Raw genomic sequence first — 22,240 nt, 5'->3', positions numbered from 1 at the left:
TTAACACAAGGATGAACGATAGCGAAAAAATAACAATACACATGAAAAGTTTGACCCAAAAATAGTGGGTTTCAAAAAAAATTCCATTCAGATCGGATAAAATTTGGCTGTGTTATCAATTAAATAGAATTTTTGAACTTGATGACGTCAAAATATTTAATTTGGCTCTATAACATCTAATTTTTTTTTTGCATTTCTAAGCGTATCATAAAAATGATCAGTTCATCTTGTAGAAACATTTCACTCCATTCACTAAAACTGAGGATAACAAAATGCTTGTTTCGCTTTTAACTTTCACGTTGTTTAATAGTTCCATATTAGAGTGTGTGTAACTGAAACTTTTCATAGGACATGTTTTGAAATAATATTGTTTTGTTAAAATTATTGTTTAGTTGTTTTGTGTTGTTTGCTTGCCAGTGTTGTTGTATAGAAACACATTTGGTTTTGTTTATTTTGTTAGGAGGTACAGATTAAAATTCATACTGCGCCCATCAGTAAAACACTATACAGTCTACACTTACAGTACCACCATCCATCGTATTCGTATAAGTAAGAGTAAGAGTAAGAATAGTCTAGAAACTCTTAACAATGAACACCACTGTTCTCGAAGATTTATTCTTGAGATTAAAAATAATGATGATATCAATTTCATTTCATGCTTAAATTGATTAGAATAACTTCATATATTTTGCTATAGTTTGTTGTATTTGTATCGATTATTTTAACAAACTATTTGGATAGAAATTTACGTTTCGTAAGTTTTGGCAAGTTTTGTTGTGATAAATTTGAGAACAAAATGGAAAATCACACTCCTCACCATCAATTTCACATTTTTGCAAATTAAAACTTTATAATTGTAAGTATAATTCTGTAAATATCAAGCTGATAGAAAAATTGCAATAGGAATTTTACTCTACTGGCTCGACCCTTGCGGAATTTTGCTTGGCGGTATCCGTGGTTAAAAACTGACTAAAGAAATAATATAATCTCAATAGCAATTTACCCTTTTTATTTATAGGCAATTTTATTACACATATGATATACAAATTACATAGTGAGCAAACTTAAATCTTAATACTCCTATAGCCTGTTTTTCTGCGGCCTCGCATTTTAAGACCGTAAGTTTTTGTTGTCATTAGCCAGCATGATAAACTTTAAAATGATAGATAAATACTGAAATTTGATAGAGGAGCTAGGAAAATTTCGCGTGGACAGGAAAAATAGGCTAGGGAATGTCCTGATACATACACAGACATCAATATCAAAATAGCATTTATAGACTCCTGTGTCAATTAAATGTGAATAAATGTTCAATATTTTGATTCAAACTTCTCTACTCAACGAAAAAAACCGTTAGTTTTCTCTATGCTGGAAGGCTACTTGTTCTACATTAAACAGGCAACCGAAAAATGAAAAAACACCTATAAAAGATGAATCACCGAAAATATCCATTAGTTATTTACGTTAATCACATTCAGTACAATGAATCTTGCTTGAATTTTTATAAAGACCATGAGACAAAAGGAATTGTTAAGTTTGAATCGTCCTTTTATGCGTATTTACAATTTTAATGCTTTTTCTTTTACTTTGCTGATTCGAATATAAGTTCTATAAGTTACGCTACCGATATATTCCTAAAGCATCTAATTATGACATGTGTTTGTCCAATATTTACCAAAACTGTATCAAATTTCAAAGATAGTACACCTGATGGATATACTAGGAATAGCATTACTTACATGTTCTATAGTTCATGTATCGTTAGAGAAATTTTGAAAATCAATATTATCGTTCTGTACAGTTATAAACAAAAAAACTGAACCCCTGTGAAGTATGGTTCTTCAATCTTATCAATCTTTTTGTAGCCTGTTTTGTCCTTTCCATGCCATAACTTCCTCATTTCTTTATTATGATTTATGGGCTGGGTTCTATCCTAGTAGCTAGGTTGGTTAAAGCGTAACTAATCGCTTTAACCGACTTAGTTGCTAGGGTTGGCATGATTCAGGATTAGGTAAATTCAAGGCAATTGCTTAGTGCATTTAATTTTCTGAAATATTCTCTCAAGGACCGATTTTGTACACTGTATATAAAATATCCATGTCTTCTACTTAAGGATGTATGAGCATGGTAGTGGGGGCACAAATTTAAAAATAGATATTTTCAATTTTGATGATAAATTTATATTATTACTTGACGATATAAGACGAAAAGTAAGAATAAAATTTTTCGATATCTGCTTAATTTTCAAAATATCGAAAATTGAAAATTTTGTTTAATTATTTAGCTTTCGATATTTCGAAAACCAAGACACATATCGAAAAATTTTATTCTTATTTTTCGTCTACATTCATGAAGTTATAACAAAATTCATCGTCAAAGTTGAAAATAAGATAAAAATAATTTCAACCCTTAATCTACCCTGCTCTTACATCCCTTATATAGACGGTGACACTTAGTTTTTTCTTTTCTAATTCATTGCTAATATGTTTACTTTCTATGAAAAAGTATTTTAATTTGTTATCATTCATTCTAAATGAAAATTATCAAAAACTTCCAAAATATGTCGTTTTTTGAGATTCCTCCATAAGAGCCAATGTATTTTATATCGATTTTTAATGACTTTTTTCTTAAAAATTTGCACGGTTTCCTAAGCTGAAACTTTAACCACATATTCTTTGAGTAAAAGACTACCTTCAAACAAATTTTGAACATTGTTGTCATGCTCATACATCTTTAAGGTCTGATATATATTGGAAAAATTTCTTCAAAAAATATGTTCAATTTTTTTGATAACGATTGTGTATGAAAATATATGTAGTTAAAATGTTATACAATAATAATTATATATCTCATATTTCAAAATAATTAACTTTAAGAACATGTTAAATTTTTTTTTGTGCTTTGTTTTGTTGTTTTGTTAGGTTTCTTGTGTTCATACCCTATAAATTATTACCAAAATTTTTATCAAAAATCTGTATTTTATGTAAATATTAGAATATATATAGGTATTTAACACACCACCACCACCTTTGTTTTAATTAATTTATGTAAATATGGCTTTTTACCTACTTTCATCATACTCGTCTATACCTGTTGTATGTTTACCTAGTGCGTAATGAAAATATTTAATATATGAAAATATGGAGTAAATTAAAATTTTAAAGTTTGAAGTACCTTTTAAACATTTAGGTCGTTGATTTCAAAAAGAAAATACAGTGATTCATTTTTGGAAAGTTAATATAAACTTTTTTCGTAGTAAAATATATATTCTTAAATGATGTACTGAAATCCAAAACAATTTTGACAACTTAGAGGTTATATGTTTAGTTCAACCAAAATTTTAGAATTAATTAACCTACATACATTAAATAAGCTAGAATGATACAATTTCTTAATTAAAAATTATTGAGTGAATTAATTAACCATAATATTGCATTTCAATGAATGTTAAAATAATATATATGTTTAAATTTTTTACTTTAGTTAATATTTTGTGTTTTTTTTGTTGTTTATGAATAGGGGAGTTTGTAGATAGTACACTGAAAAAAATTAAAATAATGACAACTTCAATCTGAAAATATACTTTCAAACAATTTCCTAATGATTGGAACAAGTTCAGCTAAATATTTGTATTTACAATAGAATGGGATTGAATTAAAAATATGAATTCATTAATAAAAAATCACTGCATTTAAATAAACCAAATCATTACTTCTATGAGAGAGATTGATTTTAGTTTAAAGTCATGTATTTTATTGATGGAAAATAAAATTTTACTTTGAGGGAATATATAATCGTGTAAATAATGCGAATCGATGAATTAAAAGAAAAGTTCTTTGTGTTTGCTTTGAATATAGGATTTGTTTATTACGACCTATCATCTTTAGTCTAATTGTGACTGATTCCACTCATTTTTATCATTTTATTTAATCATTTTTATAATATATAGCATATTTTTGTTCATATACACGACTATCGGTAGCGCAGTTGGTACAGAGGTGGACTTAAGACACTGAAATTAAAAAGGATCTATATGTCGCTGGTTCAAATCTAACTCGATTATGTATAGTTTTTTTATTTTAAGTAAACCCGTTAACCCTGTTTATGTGGTTGTGATAATCACATCAGTATTTTGTGCTAGTATTTATAAGTGGTAGAACCAATCAAAAAAAGATTGTTTAAAACTATATTGCATTCCAAAACCTATATTGCATTGAAATTTTTATACAGTATATTACTTTCTTTCAAACAACTCATACTTTCTCATCACCACTCAACTCATATTTCTGGCAAAAAAAGTTTATTCAAATACAAAATCACATTGACAACTTCAGCCTACGTGCATTCTAATAGAAAACCTTCATTTCAATACAAATGTTGCCCAATAAATAGCAATATTTACTTGATATTACCTCTAACCCTGTATTTTTGGTAAAATATTCATGCTTTCTAAAGTATACTTTATAAGCCCACCGTATGTATTATAATTTTCTATATTTACTAAAATTAGGTTTTTAATCCAAGTATTTTTTTTTTTTTCGTTACAGGAATGTTTAGAACAACGTATTATGGACTTAGAGTTAGCATTAGAACAAGAACACAAAGCAAATCAAAAAGATAAAGTTGCTATTGCAAAACTTCAACGCCAACTTTCTAGGGTAAGTAGAAAGAAATTATCTTTTAAAGTTTTAAGGTCTACGTGTGTGTATTATTTTATAATAAATGATGTACATACGTGAAAATTTTAAATAAGGTTATGTTCATTGTACTCTATTATAATAATATAATATATGACTCTTCTCACCGCATTGCTTTAATCTCTCAATGAAAGCACAATTCCAATTCATTAATTTCGATTTCATTCAAATTTTTTGAGGTAATTGTAAGGTTTTTTCGACTAGGGAATTTGATTTTTTCAGTATTTAACTCACTTTTTGAATAAAACTACCTCACAAATACATTTTTTTTCTACTCATCTGTATATTCGAGTATTTTCAATTCGAAATGAAGTCGTTTTAAAATAAAATAACATTATTATTATTTCTAAAAGAATATAATACGATTTTCGCATGTTTTTGTTTTATAAAAAAAAAAAGATGAAAAAAAGAAAACAATTGTCTGACTCGCATATTATATTGTATAATACGTATCTATTATACATAGTGTTCAGTTGACGTCTAGGCATAGACTTATCACGAGAATAACAGAATACATGCATTAAGCAATGCATCTAAGAAAGAGGTGTTATAGACATGTGTTGAAGCTTCGATATAATATTTTTATTCAACAAAAAATCTCCACTATCTACAAGCACACAACAGAAGAACTATCGTTTAGTTTAAAGGAAATCGAAGCCACGATACACTTTTGCAATTTCATATATAACATCTATTCGCACCGTGCGTGAGTTTTATTGGAGGTGATTTCATGGTAACGATATTCTACTTTAGTTATTGAATTGTATGGATGCATATATAAGTGTATGGATTGCATTTATGACTTACATTGAAAATTTAATATTATTGTCTCACAAATTTAAATAAATAATTATGATAATTTACATTTGAAAAATAATATTTGTGCAATTTGATTTCTTATTTTCATAATTTTTAATGCAGTTTAATTACTTAGTCTTTTTCAATAATTTTAATTTGACATTTTCTATAACATTAACATGTAAAGAACTGCAAATTAGACATAACAGCCTTCTTTTCACTGGAAGCCCTGGTATCGATTTTATTGTCTCTACCATGACTACGCACACAACAAATAATATCTCTTACTTAGATGCATTATTTATCGCATTTACTCTGTCATACTCGTATGGTAGACGTCTATGCCTTGATGTAAACTGAACGCATTGTATATTCTTAATAATAGTATGAATATAGAATATGAGTATAGTAAGAAGTTTATGTTGTTAGACCGAAAAAAAACTTCATCGTTTGATCAATGACTGACGTCACGAACATAATTATATCATTATGTGATTTGTTATTGTAAATGTGTGCCCATTAAATAAATAAGTATATTTTTATATTGTGCTTTTAAAAAGGAATTATGAGCGTGATTTTTGTTCATTTACTTACAAAAAAATAATAACAAGTTTATATACTACAGGATGATTAAAGGGTTATTTTATTTAAATAATTCCCGAAAATTTGCGACGAATTAGCAAGATCCAATTTGTAAATTATTCTGAAAATTATTGAAACAAATAGTTTAACAATAATAACTGGTATGTATTATGGAACAACTTAATTAATTTTCGTGCTATAAATTATATTTTCGATTGTAATAAATTTCATGAAATATTCTAATTTCTTTTTTTTTATACCATGCATATATGAAATATACATAGTATATTAAGTTTAGTCCCAAGTTTGTAAAAATAATGATGCTATAAAAAAAATTTTGTCATAGGTGTTCATAACATCACCTAATTAGTCCATTTCCGGTTGTCCGTCCGTCCGTCCCTCCGTCTGTGGACACGCTAACTCAAAAACGAAAAAAGATATCGAGCTGAAATTTTTACAGCGTACTCAGGACGTAAAAAGTGAGGTCAAGTTCGTAAATGAGCATCATAGGTCAATTGGGTCTTGGGTCCGTAGGACCCATCTTGTAAACCGTTAGAGATAGAACAAAAGTTTAAATATAAAAAATGTTAGTTATCAAAAATTAAACAACGTTTGTTTGAAACATTTTTTCGTAAACATCACTGGTTACCCGTGACCGCGCCAATTAGGCGGAAATTTTATAATATGTACTATACTTGATTCAGTTATGTATGTGTCACATGTTTGTATGTGTAATGTGATAAAGAAATCAACACTGACTATGCATGGTATTTCAACAATTAACTCAGTCAATTGTTTGTTTTCACTTGTTGTTTTTTTTTTTAATTTATGATTATACTGCGTGTTTAACTGCTAAGGTCATATGCGCAGTGTTAGATGGTATTATGTTGCTATATAGTTATTATTATGATTTTCATTTTTTTGGGTGTAGTTGCGGAATTCATCTTTTTTCATTAATTATAGCTGTTGGCAAAGTTAGGTGTTTCGTATGAAATTATTTGTTGAGAATTTGCACCTCTTATGTACTTAAAAAATATTTTTGTTTTGGAATTGGATGAAACTCAGTGGATGAGGTAATTTTGATCCAAAAAGTATAAAAATCAGATTAGTTTAATGATTGGATGCAAAGTTTCTGAGATATCGCAATATTTAGATCGATTTTAGTCCGTATCTCAAAAACTATTCGACCAGTCATCAAATGAACCGGATTTTTGTACTTTTTGGGTCAAAATTACCTTATATACTGAGTTTTATCAAGATTGGAGGTACACAAAATTTTTCGATATTTTGCAATTTTTTTATGGGGTTCCCCTTTGAAAAAATCGAGAAAATCGCAAAAACAATATTTGTTTTGGAATTTGATGAAACTCGGTGAAAAAGATTTTTAACCAAAAAGTATAAAAATCAGGTTAATTTAATGATTGGACCTATAGAAAGTTATTGTGTCAACGAATATCATGGGCAAAACTTCATTTTCAAAAAAGTTAAAAGAAAGAAAATTAAAAACCATAAAATTGTGAACAAAAGGGAGGATAAGTGAGGGCTATAACGTGATAGTCTTTGTTTTAAAAAGGAGAAATTGCCCAAAGACTATAGGATAGACAAGAAGCAGAAGTATAATTATAAGTGACATCTGGAGTCTGAGGCGATCAACTATTAAGTTTGTAGGCCTTTGCGGGTATGACTATTAAGTTTAACTACTTTGCGGGGGTGACTATTAACTATTAAGTTTGAAAGCCTGACTCGGTAGAGGCGCTGAAACTCGTATACTACGATTTTACATTAGCTCATATGGGCTGCTTCTCCTCTACCCTATGCTCTTTGAAATTGCCCAACAAAGCGGGCGGATATCCACTAGTTATAATAAAGTTTTTTCAATTATTCAACCATTTTTTACAGTACCTTAAATATTTTTGTATGATTCAGAGGTAGGAATGTCTTGAAAAAAAATACTTTTATAATGTTTAAACTTGCTCATGCTATTGCGTTTAAAATAGTGATATGTATTACGATTGCTCTCACGCATTTCTTTAAACGGGGAAAAAATTCCTTTACTAAATTTTCTTATGATTTATGAATAAACCTTACGTTGTACGAATGACCAAAACGTTTAGGTTATAGATTAAAAAGTACATAACAGGATAAAATTTTTGTTTATTTTTACAAAAAAACAAGGTTATTGTGAAAAATTATGGCTACATTACACAATGATTGACTAAACCAAGGAAATAATTTATTAAATCAAGTATCCACAAACTGTATAGTGGAAAATATGAAAATATTTTTAAAAACCAGACATAATAAAATACATAAACATTTGATTTTATTTCACGCCTAATAAATATGATACTACTATAGCGCCGAATTAAAAATTTCATTTTCTGTTCAAGCCAAAGAAAATTAGTACAAATTCATAAACAAAAAAAATTCCTTCAAAAATTAATGTCTGAGGTTGAACGAAACTCTTAAATTTAATTATTTTTATGAAAGATCGTTTATCTACTAACCCGTCAGTGCTTTTTTTAATTTCATGAAATCTTTACACTTTTAGTTTAAACTTGCAAATATGTCTCTTTTAAAAATACTTTAAAAACTTTTGTACAACTGCGTAGCGATATCTTTTTACGAAAAGTAAAAATCTCAAACTCTAGAATAGTTCCTAAATATTAAATACTTCTGATACAGAATCGAAAAGCAAATTTAAAAAGCTTGTTAAAAGGAAAACGCAAGTTTATCAGCTAGAGACTCGATGAAGATTAATTTATCAACTAAAGTGGATAGTTTTGTTGCACACGGTATATCTTAAGGTACTAAAATTGAATTTTTCAATTCGTTAAATTCAATAATATCGAAAAAGAAAACAAGTCTGGTAAATGAAATAAAATGAAAGTAATTATTTTTACCTACACTTAGCTAGAAAGTATGTAAGAACTGCAGCAAAGCAATATATTTGAAGAAAATGTATCCATACTCTATAATAGGTTGGCTGATAAGTCCCCGGTCTGACACATAGATGGCGTCGCTAGTATTAAATGCATATTATTTTTATATAGTACCAACCTTCAAATGATTCGTGTCAAAATTTGACGTCTGTAAGTCAATTAGTTTGTGAGATAGAGCGTCTTTTGTGAAGCAACTTTTGTTATTGTGAAAAAAATGGAAAAAATGGAATTTCGTGTTTTGATAAAATACTGTTTTCTGAAGGGAAAAAATACAGAGTTAAATATGATTCTTAATGATAATTATACATAAAATGGAAAAAGCATTTAAGTAAGTAGTTGCATTTATTGTTGTATTTTAAGGGGGTGTAAAAAGGAAAGAAAAAGCATTAAATCGTTTCTCGAATCGTTTCACATACAGATGTACACTAACAAGCACATAAAATGAGATGGATTTTGAATTAAAGTCATTCTGGCTGAATTATTTCTATTACTTTATCGAATCAATGTTATCAAAGTGTACTAATTTTAGTCCCAAGTTTGTAACGGTTAGAAATAATGATTATACGAACGAAATTTTGGAAATTATGGCTCTTGTTTTATTATTGAGTTTTTTTTATCTCAATCTGAAAACATGTTTATCATGGGTACAAAAATGAAAAATTGTAAAAGTCCCATGACACCAAGCTGTAATTTTTCTCGCCAAAATTCAACTTCAAGGGAAAAACAATATACATACCTTGGTTTATTCTAATAATATTCCAATTTTATTGTCTATCAGTGTATTCCCATTCTTTCTTAATACTATTTCAACTGTTTTAAATAACCATTCACCTTCCAGATAATTAACCAGGAATCAACTATTTACTCGTTTAATTTACCATCTCCTTCTAGTTGTGCCTGCTGCTTAATTACTGCGTTTGACACACGAAACAAATTATTTTTTTTCTGTTTTTCTTTGTCTATTCTAACAATATTTTTCAACGATGATTTCAAATCTATGGAAATTTTTAATGGCGACGGATTATTCTTCTTGCGATCAACATAAGTCATGGCATTTACTTTCCTTATAATTTATGTAAGTGTTTTCTGTTTTCAACAATTTCTTATTTCCATTTCTTATGCGATTTCAAGGAAATAAGGCCAGATATTACAAATAACTTACACAATATTAATTCCTTCTCTACTTGTTATTTAAATAAACTGATAAAAATTATTAAATACAAATCCCACAAACTTTTCTATAGAAAACAGATTTTAAATTGTTTTCTAAAGGAAAATATGAGTTGTTTTCTGGAGTTCATCTGTAATAATAATGGATTTGCGTCTGCAATGCTACGTCAGCATCATCGTCAGCAATCTACAGATACAATATCGTAACATAGGAAACTAAAACTTTTCTTAATCGAAAAAACGACATCTATGTACTAACAAGTAAAACTGTTCAATTTAGTATTAACAAAGTGATTCTGATCTTCGGTAACTTCTAATTAACGTTCATAGATGGTGATTTTTCAATTTATTTTTTTTTTTCAATAATTTTAATTAAACTATAATTAAATAAAAAGATGTTTTTTATCAGTAAGATGTTTTTACTACACTCCTCATTCCTTATTTAATACACTTTTAGATAAAATATTCCCATTTTTCTATACTATGAGATGATACTCCATATTATTTCATGAGATAACCACTACACAGTAGGGATACTGATTTTTTTTTTAAAAGCACAACATGTATCATTAACTTTCTAATAAAAATTCATATTTCGAATACAAGAAACAACATAGAAAAAAACTGCATTCAACTTATTATAAGAGACTTTTTACGCTGGGTATGTGGGTGTGTTTGTATGTGTATGATGTCAAATCGTAAAAGCTTTCAATTTATTAAAAACTTTTTTATTATATTATATATATAAATATACAGGGTGAACCATTTTTAACACCCGAACTAAGAAAAAGAGGTGTTATAAGTTTGACCGCTATGTGTGTGTGTCTGTCTGTGGGATCGTAGCGCCTAAACGGAAGAACCGATTTTTTTTTTTGGTTTCATTTGACAGGTAATTTAACGTAGAGTGTTAGTTAGCTCTTAGAGTCTTAGCTGTGTTCTTAGCAAGTGCGTGCTTAGAGTTTTTTAATCGAAAAAACTAAAAAATTGCCGATGATCTTAAAAATCGATTTAGTCTGGAAAAGGCATGACATATAATTTTAACATATAAATAATAAATAAACCTGGCTCAATTCATTTCGAAAAGTAAAATGGTAAAATAATTACGTAATTCAAAACAATAGTTCAAAAGAACAAAGTCAACTCAAATATTTCAATTTCGTCCCAAAAAAATGATAGTTCTCTAAGTACCCTTTTCATCTCATCTGATGTCCTTGACCATCACTTTGATATTGATTTAAGAAGAAGTATTATAAGTTTAAAGTGTTCGATCTGTGCGTCTATGTGTTTCTCAGTGGCATCGTAGTCCCCTAAACGGTCGAACCGACTTAATTGAGAACATTTTATAGCTAAGTTTTGAAAAATCGGTTTAAAAGAATTAAATCGCATTTGTCGGGGGTTTTTTTATATTTTGTAAATTTCACTTGTTTGATTGGCTAACTACAAAACGAGGTACTAGCATTAATAAATTAAAATGTCCAGCCTGTATATATTATGATGTGTATTTTTTGTAAGTAAGTCTAGACATATTTGCTGTTTTCTATATTAGGTATATATATATATATATATATATATATATATATATATATATATATATATATATATATATACATATTATTTTCATATATCTATAAGTTTTAAATAAATCTTAAATATAAGTTTTTACCAAACAACAAACATAAGTAAAAAGTATAGAAAAGTGCAAACATCAGCATCCAACAGCAGTCATAATAATAAATCTTTTATTGAAAATGCATTTATGATTGGGTATGGTCTTTTTATATATTATTATTATATATTATGTTTATGACTTATTATTAATTTTCAATATGCGCTTCATCATAAATTGAGCTTATTATAAAAATGATTGCGTTATAAAAGTCTTTGTTGAGCTTTTATTATTTTGTACTAAAAATCTACTTTAGAAAAGATATCAGAACAAAACCAACAATAAAACATAATACCTTTTTGTTGTGTCGTACTATTGTGTCTAACACAAAGAAAATTTTCAAGCTAAATTTGTATTTTTTGTTTTTTGGAAGGATGGTTTGCCGTGTGTCTCCTCCCCCACCCCTCCCATGTTATTTTGACAAAATATTTTCAACTCTAAAACAAAGTTATTAAGTATATTTCCGTTTGCCAATTACGCAGAGACGGTAGGCGTTTTTAACAAAGTGTCCCGTGACTCAATCGACAAAGCTTAAGAGCGTGTTCTTTAGTTAATGGTGACATTTAACAGTTGATGTTTGGGTTTTTATTTTTAAGATTAGAAATCAAGAATATGCCCATATTCACTTGATTTGCGAATATTGTTACGATAATGATTCGTTGCGGAAATATTAGCGGTGATTTTCTGTTCGAATAATTCTTAATAAACAGAATTCTTTAATTTGATTCAACATTTAGAAGAAAAAAGTGGAAATACAAAAATTTTCAAAAATATTTTGTACAATTTTTATCGTGTTTAGAAACTATTTCACAAAACCACTGTTGAAGCTACCTGCAAATTTTCAATTCCCTATCTTTTGTAGTTTTGGAGAAAATGGACACCAAATTTTTTGTTTTTTATTTTATAAGGAACATTTTTAAAATTCAAACTTTTGTTCTATCTTTAACGGCTTACAAGATGGATCATCAGTTTTTACGTCCTAAGCACGCTATATAAATTTTAGCTTGATCTCTCTCTTCGTTTTTTCACAGACAGACAGGCAGACAACCGGAAATAGACTCTTTAGGTGAATTTTGTGAACACCGACACCAAAATTTTGTTCGTAGCATCAATATTTTTAAGCGTTACAAACTTGGGAAAAAATTGGGAAATTTAGTGGTCATTATTTCATTCTTTACCTGTATTTGAAAAGCTAACTAGATTGCCAGGCTATGATCTGGCTACGTCTAATGGATACATATTAACCAAAAATTGTAACTAGAAGAATCTCGTATAGTTCTGCCAATGACCTTTTAAAATAATATTGTCGGCTTGTGAATTACAATCAAATTGTTAATTTTGATTCTTTGTCCTATTTGATTTATTTATTGATTCAAATAAAATAGCAAAATTAAATATTTGCATACATTTACTTTAATGAATGACATTAACTTTAGTTCTAGTTATTTACATAAATTTAATTAGAAAATCTCATAAATCAGCGAACAAAATAAATTTACATATTAATTAAGATCACATACATAACATGTTGTACAAATATTTATACAATTGATTAACAAAGAGTAGCACATGCCAATATTTTACCGTGAGCCTATAATGAAGCGAAATTTCTTTGATTCTTTGAGTCTGCATTTTGTAGAATTTAAACAAAGTTTCCAAAAAGCATCTTTATTATTATTTTATCGTTCTTAAGTTGGCTGAAAAAATGATGAATCATATAGGTTATACTTTTCAATTGGATATTTCTATATCAAAAAAATCTAGAGAGTGTGATAAAAAAGCTATCTAAAAGATTTAGACAATCTGTAGTTTATAATAATACCATAAAAAAATAAGGTTGTCGATGATATAAAAACAAAATTTTAATTTAATTATTAAAGTTCGAAGACCCATCATTTGATGAACAGAGACGTCAATAGACGTCAGAGTATTGATGATTGAGGAGGGATATCTATATTATCAAATTTATAAGTATCGCTTGCACATAATAAATTATATATTTTTGTAGTTGCGTAGTATTGTATAGCCAAAAATAATTCATTTCTTGACTACAAAGCATGCATTTGGTTTATATGTATGGTACCGTGCAATAAACCAAAACTTTCTTGCAATCACTTTAACATATACAGCAGATAAATAGTAATATTATCGATTATTATAAATTTGACATAGAATCTAAATCTCACTTTTCTTTATTATCAAACTTACCTTTTCCAATAATCCAAATGGCAGACAAAATAATCATAGAAATCGAATTGTTATGGTCTCACGATCTATAAATATAATCTTATATTTTTAGTGTAACTAATTAATTATTGATCGTGTACTATGTGCATATAGGTATTTACTTTATTATTGAAGAAATAACAATATTTATAATACAAATCCAACCCTGATTGAACCTTCGATAAATATATAATAATGAGTAGAATGTTCGAATATATTTAATCTAAGACTGAATGGTTTATGAAAACTGTTCTGGTTTTAACTTGAACGTATCAATCTTTGAACTTTGTAAATGTTGTAAAACGCGAACAATTAATTAAGAAATTTTAAAAAATTACTAAATTTGAAACATTTTCTTTTAAATTGAAAGTTCACTGAGAACTGAATAGGTTTGAATTTTTATAAGAAAAGGAGTTGGAGTATAACACTAGTAAAAACATCCCAGCCATGATACTGAAATGCCCTATGTACTATAACTGTATTAAAATTTACTTTTTGATTGAAGACCATGCTTGATTAAAATTCCATACGTAAGAAATTTCTTTATCACAGAGTAAATACAGCTTGGTTGTTGACTTGAAGCTCTTACAAATAAATGTCTTTAAGGCAATATTACGCGAAGTAAATTTCTTTTGAATTGATAAATCATTTTTCAGATATTTGTAACATTTTTTCAGTGTTCTTACGCCATTAAAAATGATTAACAAGTAACATTACATGTTCGTAGACACTTTACTTATAAATAACTTAGACCTTTTACAAATTGACGGATTCCAATTAGACTACCATAAGTATTCGTTTATGAGCATAATGGTAAATTAACTAAATATGTGGTAAGAGTAAAGCTCATTTGTCAAGTACTTTGATTTAGAAAACGTGTTCCAACAAGAATAGAAAATTTATATACAAAGTAAACAAGTTATTGTTGAGAATATTTATTTCACATTCGATAAAATGCTTCTCAGATGATGGTAAAACTAGAAATGCACAAACAAAACTAGTACTCTAGGATGTTTGGGCGTTCTAGGAAGTTTTTCGTCAGGATTTTATATACGTTTGAGTAGGGATAGTTTAGTTATATACAGTTTAATCTTCCCCTTCAATGCTGGAATAATTGTAGTAAAATCAACTATTATACATGGCAGAAATTTATGTCACCCGGTGAAAACCATTCGCTCCCAAATTCATTTGTCTTACCTAGTATATGCAGTATCAGATAACCAGTACAATCTTATTTAATTTTGCGATTATTCTTTATAGTTTTTTCACTTTGCTCACATTGAGCATAATTCTTGATCAGTGCTGTAATCATAAAATCAGAAGGTAAATGGTATACAGATGGTAACAATCAGAGAATATACTTCAGAAATCTAAGTTATAGAATTTATTCAGTTTTCAATAACCACCGGGAATACGCTTAATTTTCAGATCAAACGACTGGATATACGCCATATATCTGCTATTTTTATATTACTAGGAGCTATTTTCCTTTCGGAACTTCAGACATTATAAATGCAACGGAAGCAATACATTTGAGATTTATATTTTTGAACCTGTGTCCTTTTATATTTCAAGCCTTTAGAGTCTAGTTGCGGTTTAAGAGTTAAACTGATGCTGAGAAGTATATTTTGCGACAAAAAATTATCCAAAATAACAGAGCGTTTTCATTCAAAGTGAGCACACTCTACCATGTGTGTTTGTACCATCTAGGCATATACATATCTGTAGTATGACGGAATACATCCGTTTGGTAATGCATCTAAGCGAGAGGTATTATATACATGTATTATAAGACTACAGAGACCATACGACAGATCTTCTGTTGTATGCATGCAGAGAGTGGGATTAATGAACTTACTAGTTATCTGTAACTAAAAAACTCCCACTCTCCAAGCGTCTTCCAATTAATGTTCAATACATGTATATAATACCTCTTGCTTAGATGCATTACTAAACAGATGTATTCTGTCATACTACATATATGTATATGCCAAGATGGTACAAACACACATGGTATAAATTCATAAAGGATTATATAAGACAGCTGTACTCTACTGGTTTCTATTCTCAGGGCTAGGTCGACGTACATACGTCATTGTATTCTCAATTGTTATATTGCATGAAAATGATAAACAAATATAAAAGATTTTCTTTCATTTTCATACAATAAACGTCAAAGAAAAATGAATAATAAGAATATATAAGTTAAATATTTGAGTTTTTTTCTTTTTTTTGTTCGTTTCTTAGACAAATCTAACAAAATTTGTATGCATTCGATTCTATTTTTAAAAATAACTCAACTGTCAATATATCAAATATTTAAACAAAATGTAAATAAAAATTCAATGTCAGCATAGATAAAATGTAAGAAATGATTCACCTGGCTGGTATTTTATGTTCTCTAAAAGAATATTATTCTTTTTAAAACCAATGTTTCACAGATATTCTACCCTATGTTTAAATATGTGTAACAGTTAGCTTCTGTTAAAATGAATTTTGGGGCACGAACAAATCCTTTTAGCAGAATCTAAATAAGTTCAAGTAGAAACGAAGGAATCAAGTTCGAAAAATTTGAGCAGGAAATCGGATTTGAATGAGGCTTTCGGCATTCGATTCGTTAGAGACCGATTCTGAGACATAATTGGTCTCAGAGGTACCTGGTGCAACGGTATCCTCGTCGTCTCCTGTTTAAGTTTTCAAGAAATTCATCATATAATCAGTCCTTATTCGTTACTCGAACATTTTTGAGGTTGCTGATCAAGAATATCGTGACGGAATTTGTCTCAGAGGTACCTGGTGCAACGGTATACCCATCGCCTACTGGAGTTTTCGAGAAATTCGTCCTATAATCAATCCAAACTCGTTACTCGGAGATTTTTGAGGTTGCTGAACACGAATTTTGTGACAGATTTGATCTCAAAAGGTACCTGGTGCAACGGTATTCTCGTCGCCTTCTGGAGTTTTCGAGAAAAACGTCATATAATCAGTCCAATCTCGTTACTAAGTTGTTTTTGGGATCGTTGAGCACGAATATCGTGACAGAATTGCTCTCAGTGATATTTTATGCAACGGTATCGCCTTCTGGAGTTTGGAAGTGAATTACCTTCGACAACAGAAATTAACACTGTGTATTTTGTTAAAATGGTAAAACAGTCCGATCAAAAATCATAAAAACTCCAAGTACTTAAAAGGGTCGAAAATTCCAATTTTCAACATATTTCAACGATTTCTCGTCAGGACATTATATCATAAACTCCTTTAAGAATCATGTCTATTTGAGTGTAAAAGTATGGTGAGCGGTGTCGTAAAGTACGAATTTAAACCTTTTTCCTCCGCGAATAGATAGATGGATCACGAATGAAAAATTATTTCGAATTAATTCGTAGAAAACGAAATGTTTGGTATTGTGGTCATGTCGTGAAGAAATACCAAACTGGAAATTTTTCGATCGAAGTATCCAATTGATAAAATGCAAGTTGTAGAAAATAAATATTATTTTTCTATATTACTAAAATTTCAGAGATATTTACGTATTTTAATATTTTATTTGTAGATAACTGATGGTTTTCTTTTATTCATTTTATGAAGCAAACACCGTACATTCAGACATTAATTTGTTTACATAAAGGGATGTTTTTAAACTGTTTAGTGTAGGTAACTTCCCCGTGTACTTAATGTATGCTATTCAAGATCATATTTCTAATGGTATGGTAATGATGTAAATTGCATGTAATTTGTAAAACTTTTACATAAAAACCATATTTATCAACATCATTTTTAAAATAACATTATTTCAATCATTTTCATATCCAATCATAAATTACATACATACATATACATCATATGTAGTAATGTAACAAATCTTTGACAATTGAAACTAATTAATCTTAATTTGAAAATAAATATTTAAAACTTTATTTTGATAAATTTTCGTCTTAGAAGTTTTAATTGAAAACTTGCAAGTTAAAACAAGCAACATATTCATTTGACATATTTTCTAATAAAAACAAGTGAAAACAAACAATTGACTGAGTTAATTGTTGAAATACCATGTATAGACAGTGTTGATTACTATGTCACATTACACATGCATACATGTCACACATATATAACTGATATACCCATATAACACTACAATTTGCGCATAATATGCGCCCTCACGGGTAAACAGTGATGTTTATGAAAAAATGTTTCAAACAAAAGTTGTTTATTTTTTTATAAGGAACATTTTTTGCATTTAAATTTTTGTCTTTTAAAATTTTTTACAATTTAAATCTCTAACGGTTTACAAGATGGGTCGACCTCACTTTTTACGCCTATAATAATTTCAGCTTGATATCTCTTTTCGTTTTTGAGTAATCGTGATGACAGACGACAGACAGACAACCGGAAATGGACTAATTAGGTTATTTTAGCATCAATATTTTTAAGCGTTACAAACTTGAGACTAAACTTAGTATACCTTGGTATATTTCATATACATGGTATAAAAATATAACATATATGTAATTATAAATCTTGTTCTAAAGTATGTTGGCTAACAATATGTGTTGAATGCATTGAGCATTATATGATATAAGATGAATCGTTGTATTATTTAAACTGAACTTGCTCAACCCGTAGGAAATTACTATTTCCAGTAGGCGCATATATTGTATCATTGTTTTTATGTAGAAAAAGGATAATAAGGAAAGATGTTGGTTGAAATTACTTTTATCCGTAGAAACGATGTATTATTATAGGTATCTTAAGTAACCGAGAACCTTGAAATTATGGTTTAAGTAACTTAATTTTGGAATATTTATTGTCCATTTCATTGTTCAATTCTCAGATTAAGCTTCGTAAAGTACAAAATAAAATGAACTTAAATTAAGCTTCAATTTTAATGAAACGCGAATGGTTCACTTTGTGTAAATTTTTAATTAAAAGTCTCTTTCTGAAAAATAACTTAATAAGAGAAAATAATAAGCTTAATTTTTGTCAAAAAAGCATAACAAAAATTTCACATATGAATTAAAAATTCAATATTGAACCAGCGAATAACAAAGTACATGCAAAAAGCCATAAATTATAATTAAAAATTCTAAAATACTTTTTAGTCGGTTTATTTGTTAATTAACAAGAGTTTATTAAAAATATATTCCAATAAAATTAATAAAAAAAAAAAACAAAAAAAAAAAATGAAATACAAAAATATTCTTTAATAAAAAAAATTGTTAAATATTTTACGAAATATTTCAAATATGTTTTCATATCCACGATTCTAATAGAATAGCGTCGTTCTCAGTGTAGGGTAGAGTAAATAACTTCTCGTAAAGGTATATGCAAGTTTCAAAAATTTGATCGGATCGAAAATAATATCTAACATTTTTCAATAATTTTTTCTTTGTAAAAACTTCAATTTTACTATAACTGGAAAATTTAGCACAGAAATCTTCTCCAAAGACAGTTCATTGTCGGGAGAATTGTTGAATGCTGGTCTGAGGTACGTTTCATTGAATTACTTGAATGTAGGTAGGAAATCAAAATTAATGGGTTCATTATCTAATCAGAAACTTTCGGGCGACAAAAATATTTGTTTTATGTCCAATATCATGGTTTATAAGGACTGATGATGCAACGACCGTATCAAGATAAACGCGTAGACTTGAAATGAAGGTCACAAGAACGGTAGATAATAGAAAATTAAATCTCATCATTTTGAAGTATCAATATTTATATTTCTTATATTCTTGTACCAGGCCGTTGAAATTTTGTACGAATTTAAAATGAGTCACTTATTAAGTACCTATTAGACTACAAGCCCATCAAAAAATTTTCGGGTGAAATGACCCACTAGGAATCATGTTGGAAAAGATGCTTCTATATATAAAAGTAAGTCTGAACACCATGGCGTCAGATTTGCGCGGTCTAGGTGACCCTTGGTGTTTCACCCTTGCACCAGCAAATATATACGGCCTTTCTGAATACTAAATCTGCATAAGTATTCGACGCGAATTGCATAACTGTCGTACAGAAATAAATCACGTGGGGCTTCGGACACTGACAAGAGATCAAAAATGTAGAAAGGAAGGCTCATAAATCCAAATGATGTAGTTATTAGCCCTTCTTCTAAGCCCTCGATAAGTTATACCAACTCCTTGTTTCCTATTTGTAAAATCATAGACAATAATCTGGAAACACCTCAAAATAAGTATCAAATTAAAGTTTACAAGTGTTATCTTAAAACTTAATAAATCATTCAAGAAGATTCAATTTGTCTGATCGAGAGCATATCTGAATAATCAGTTGAAAATGTTCCAAACAGAATAAAAAAAAGAAAAATATAAAAAATATAAAAATAAAATTCAAAATACCACTTGAATTATAACTAAAATTGTCAATAAATAAAACCAAACAAAAGGCCATATCACATTTATATAACACACATATAAAAAAAAAAAATACAAAAATCAAAACACAAAAACACGTCAATTTATTATCTCTGCGAATATACAAAAAATGAAAATATACAATACATAAATACAAAAAAAAAAACACAAGTTAGAACAAAAAGTAAACATATAGTCATGTATAAAAAGGACACAGCTATTCGTTGTGTGCAGAACTGCATTAAACGCCGTGGAAGGAAATATATATTCTATATCTATTCATTATATTGCTCATATGCGTTTTTTACACAATGTATTCATCATTTATGTAATACTATAGTGATACCCACCTGCTTCGCTGAGGTTAAAAGTAAAGATTCATAAAGATTGCTCTCGCTTATCCCATTTCTATAACATTCGAAATAATGGTAAGGAATGTTTTACACAAGTAGAATATATGTACGGGTTTCTATTATTTTTAAATGTATAATAGTAATTATTCATTGAGTATATCAGAAAATATGGCCGTGAAATGTTTTATATTGACTATTTTTACAGAAATCTGTAATTTATAGTAATGTCAATTGATTACTTTTACAGAAATCTGTAATTTATGGTAATGTCAATTATGGTCATTTATGGTTATTCTGAAGTATGAGCTATATTTTTCGAGCAAATCTGAATAATTCATAATTCGAAAACAGATAAAATTCTATGAAGAGTGCTAACAGATTACAAATATTTCCGCATATAGGGCTGAATTCAGTTCTGCGCACAACAAGTGCATCTTTATATCTTTTTAATCCAAACATTCATCCATATTCCACAAAAAAAGTTTTTTCTCCAAATGTTTTGTGATACATTGTATAATAAATTTACAGTATGGTATATTTTCAACATTAAATACTAGAATATTATCGTGTTTGCAAGTAACTTATATAATATGGTTATAAAAAGTCAATATATTGGACATTTTATCGATAAGTCGAATCCTATTAGACGATAAATGAAACAACAATATTTTTGCGTCGGCTTAATTTTTTGACTAAACGCATTTTGGTACTGTATACATTTGAGTTTTGAAAAGAATTATGATTAGGAAAGATTGGTCCACTGATTCCAACAAGCTTACAATTTTTGTGCTTCTTTGTAAACTGGAAATTCATATTTGAATGTGTTTCTAAAATATTTTTTACCAAATTATTTATTTTTATCTTATTTCTAATCAATTAAAATCATTATTTTGACATGAATAAATAATTATTACATTTTTTGTACAAATGACTAAATTTTCAATAAATATAATTACCACATACATAAATAAACATAAAATATAAACAATATAAATAATCCATTATATAAATTAATTTATTAAATATAATTAACACAAAATAATAAATCAATCAAAACGAATTATCAACTTACATTTCCAAAATGGATTAAAACAATATTATCAAGCATAACAACAACAACAACAACAACAACAGGCAGCATCCCAGTTTGTTTGTTGTTTTTATACCATGTATATATGAAATAAACATAGTATATTAAGTTTAGTCCAAAGTTTGTAACGCTTAAAAATAATGATGCTAGGAAAAAAATTTTGTCATAGGTCTTCATAAAATCACCTAATTAGTCCATTTCCGGTTGTCCGTCCGTCCGTCCGTCTGTGGACACGATAAGTGAGGTCAAGTTCGTAAATGAGCATCATAGGTCAATTGGGTCTTGGGTCCGTAGAACCCATCTTGTAAACCGTTAGAGATAGAACAAAATTTTAAATGTAAAAAA

The 22,240-nt window shown here is 28.3% G+C and overlaps 1 protein-coding gene across 2 annotated transcripts in view; it reads left to right on the top strand.

Annotated features, from left to right (window-relative positions):
• The window catches only part of LOC123295728, a 512,151-nt gene that overhangs the window by 316,990 nt on the left and 172,921 nt on the right, over positions 1-22,240 (top strand). For both annotated transcript variants that reach the window (XM_044877164.1, XM_044877165.1), the window contains exon 3: positions 4,548-4,658. In XM_044877164.1, coding sequence (XP_044733099.1) covers positions 4,548-4,658 — 111 coding nt within the window. The remainder of the gene's footprint in view (positions 1-4,547; positions 4,659-22,240) is intronic.

This window comes from Chrysoperla carnea, chromosome 3 (genome assembly GCF_905475395.1).
Source record: "Chrysoperla carnea chromosome 3, inChrCarn1.1, whole genome shotgun sequence".
Taxonomy (NCBI): Eukaryota; Metazoa; Arthropoda; class Insecta; order Neuroptera; family Chrysopidae; genus Chrysoperla; species Chrysoperla carnea.
This window is presented reverse-complemented; position numbering and strand designations above follow the sequence as displayed.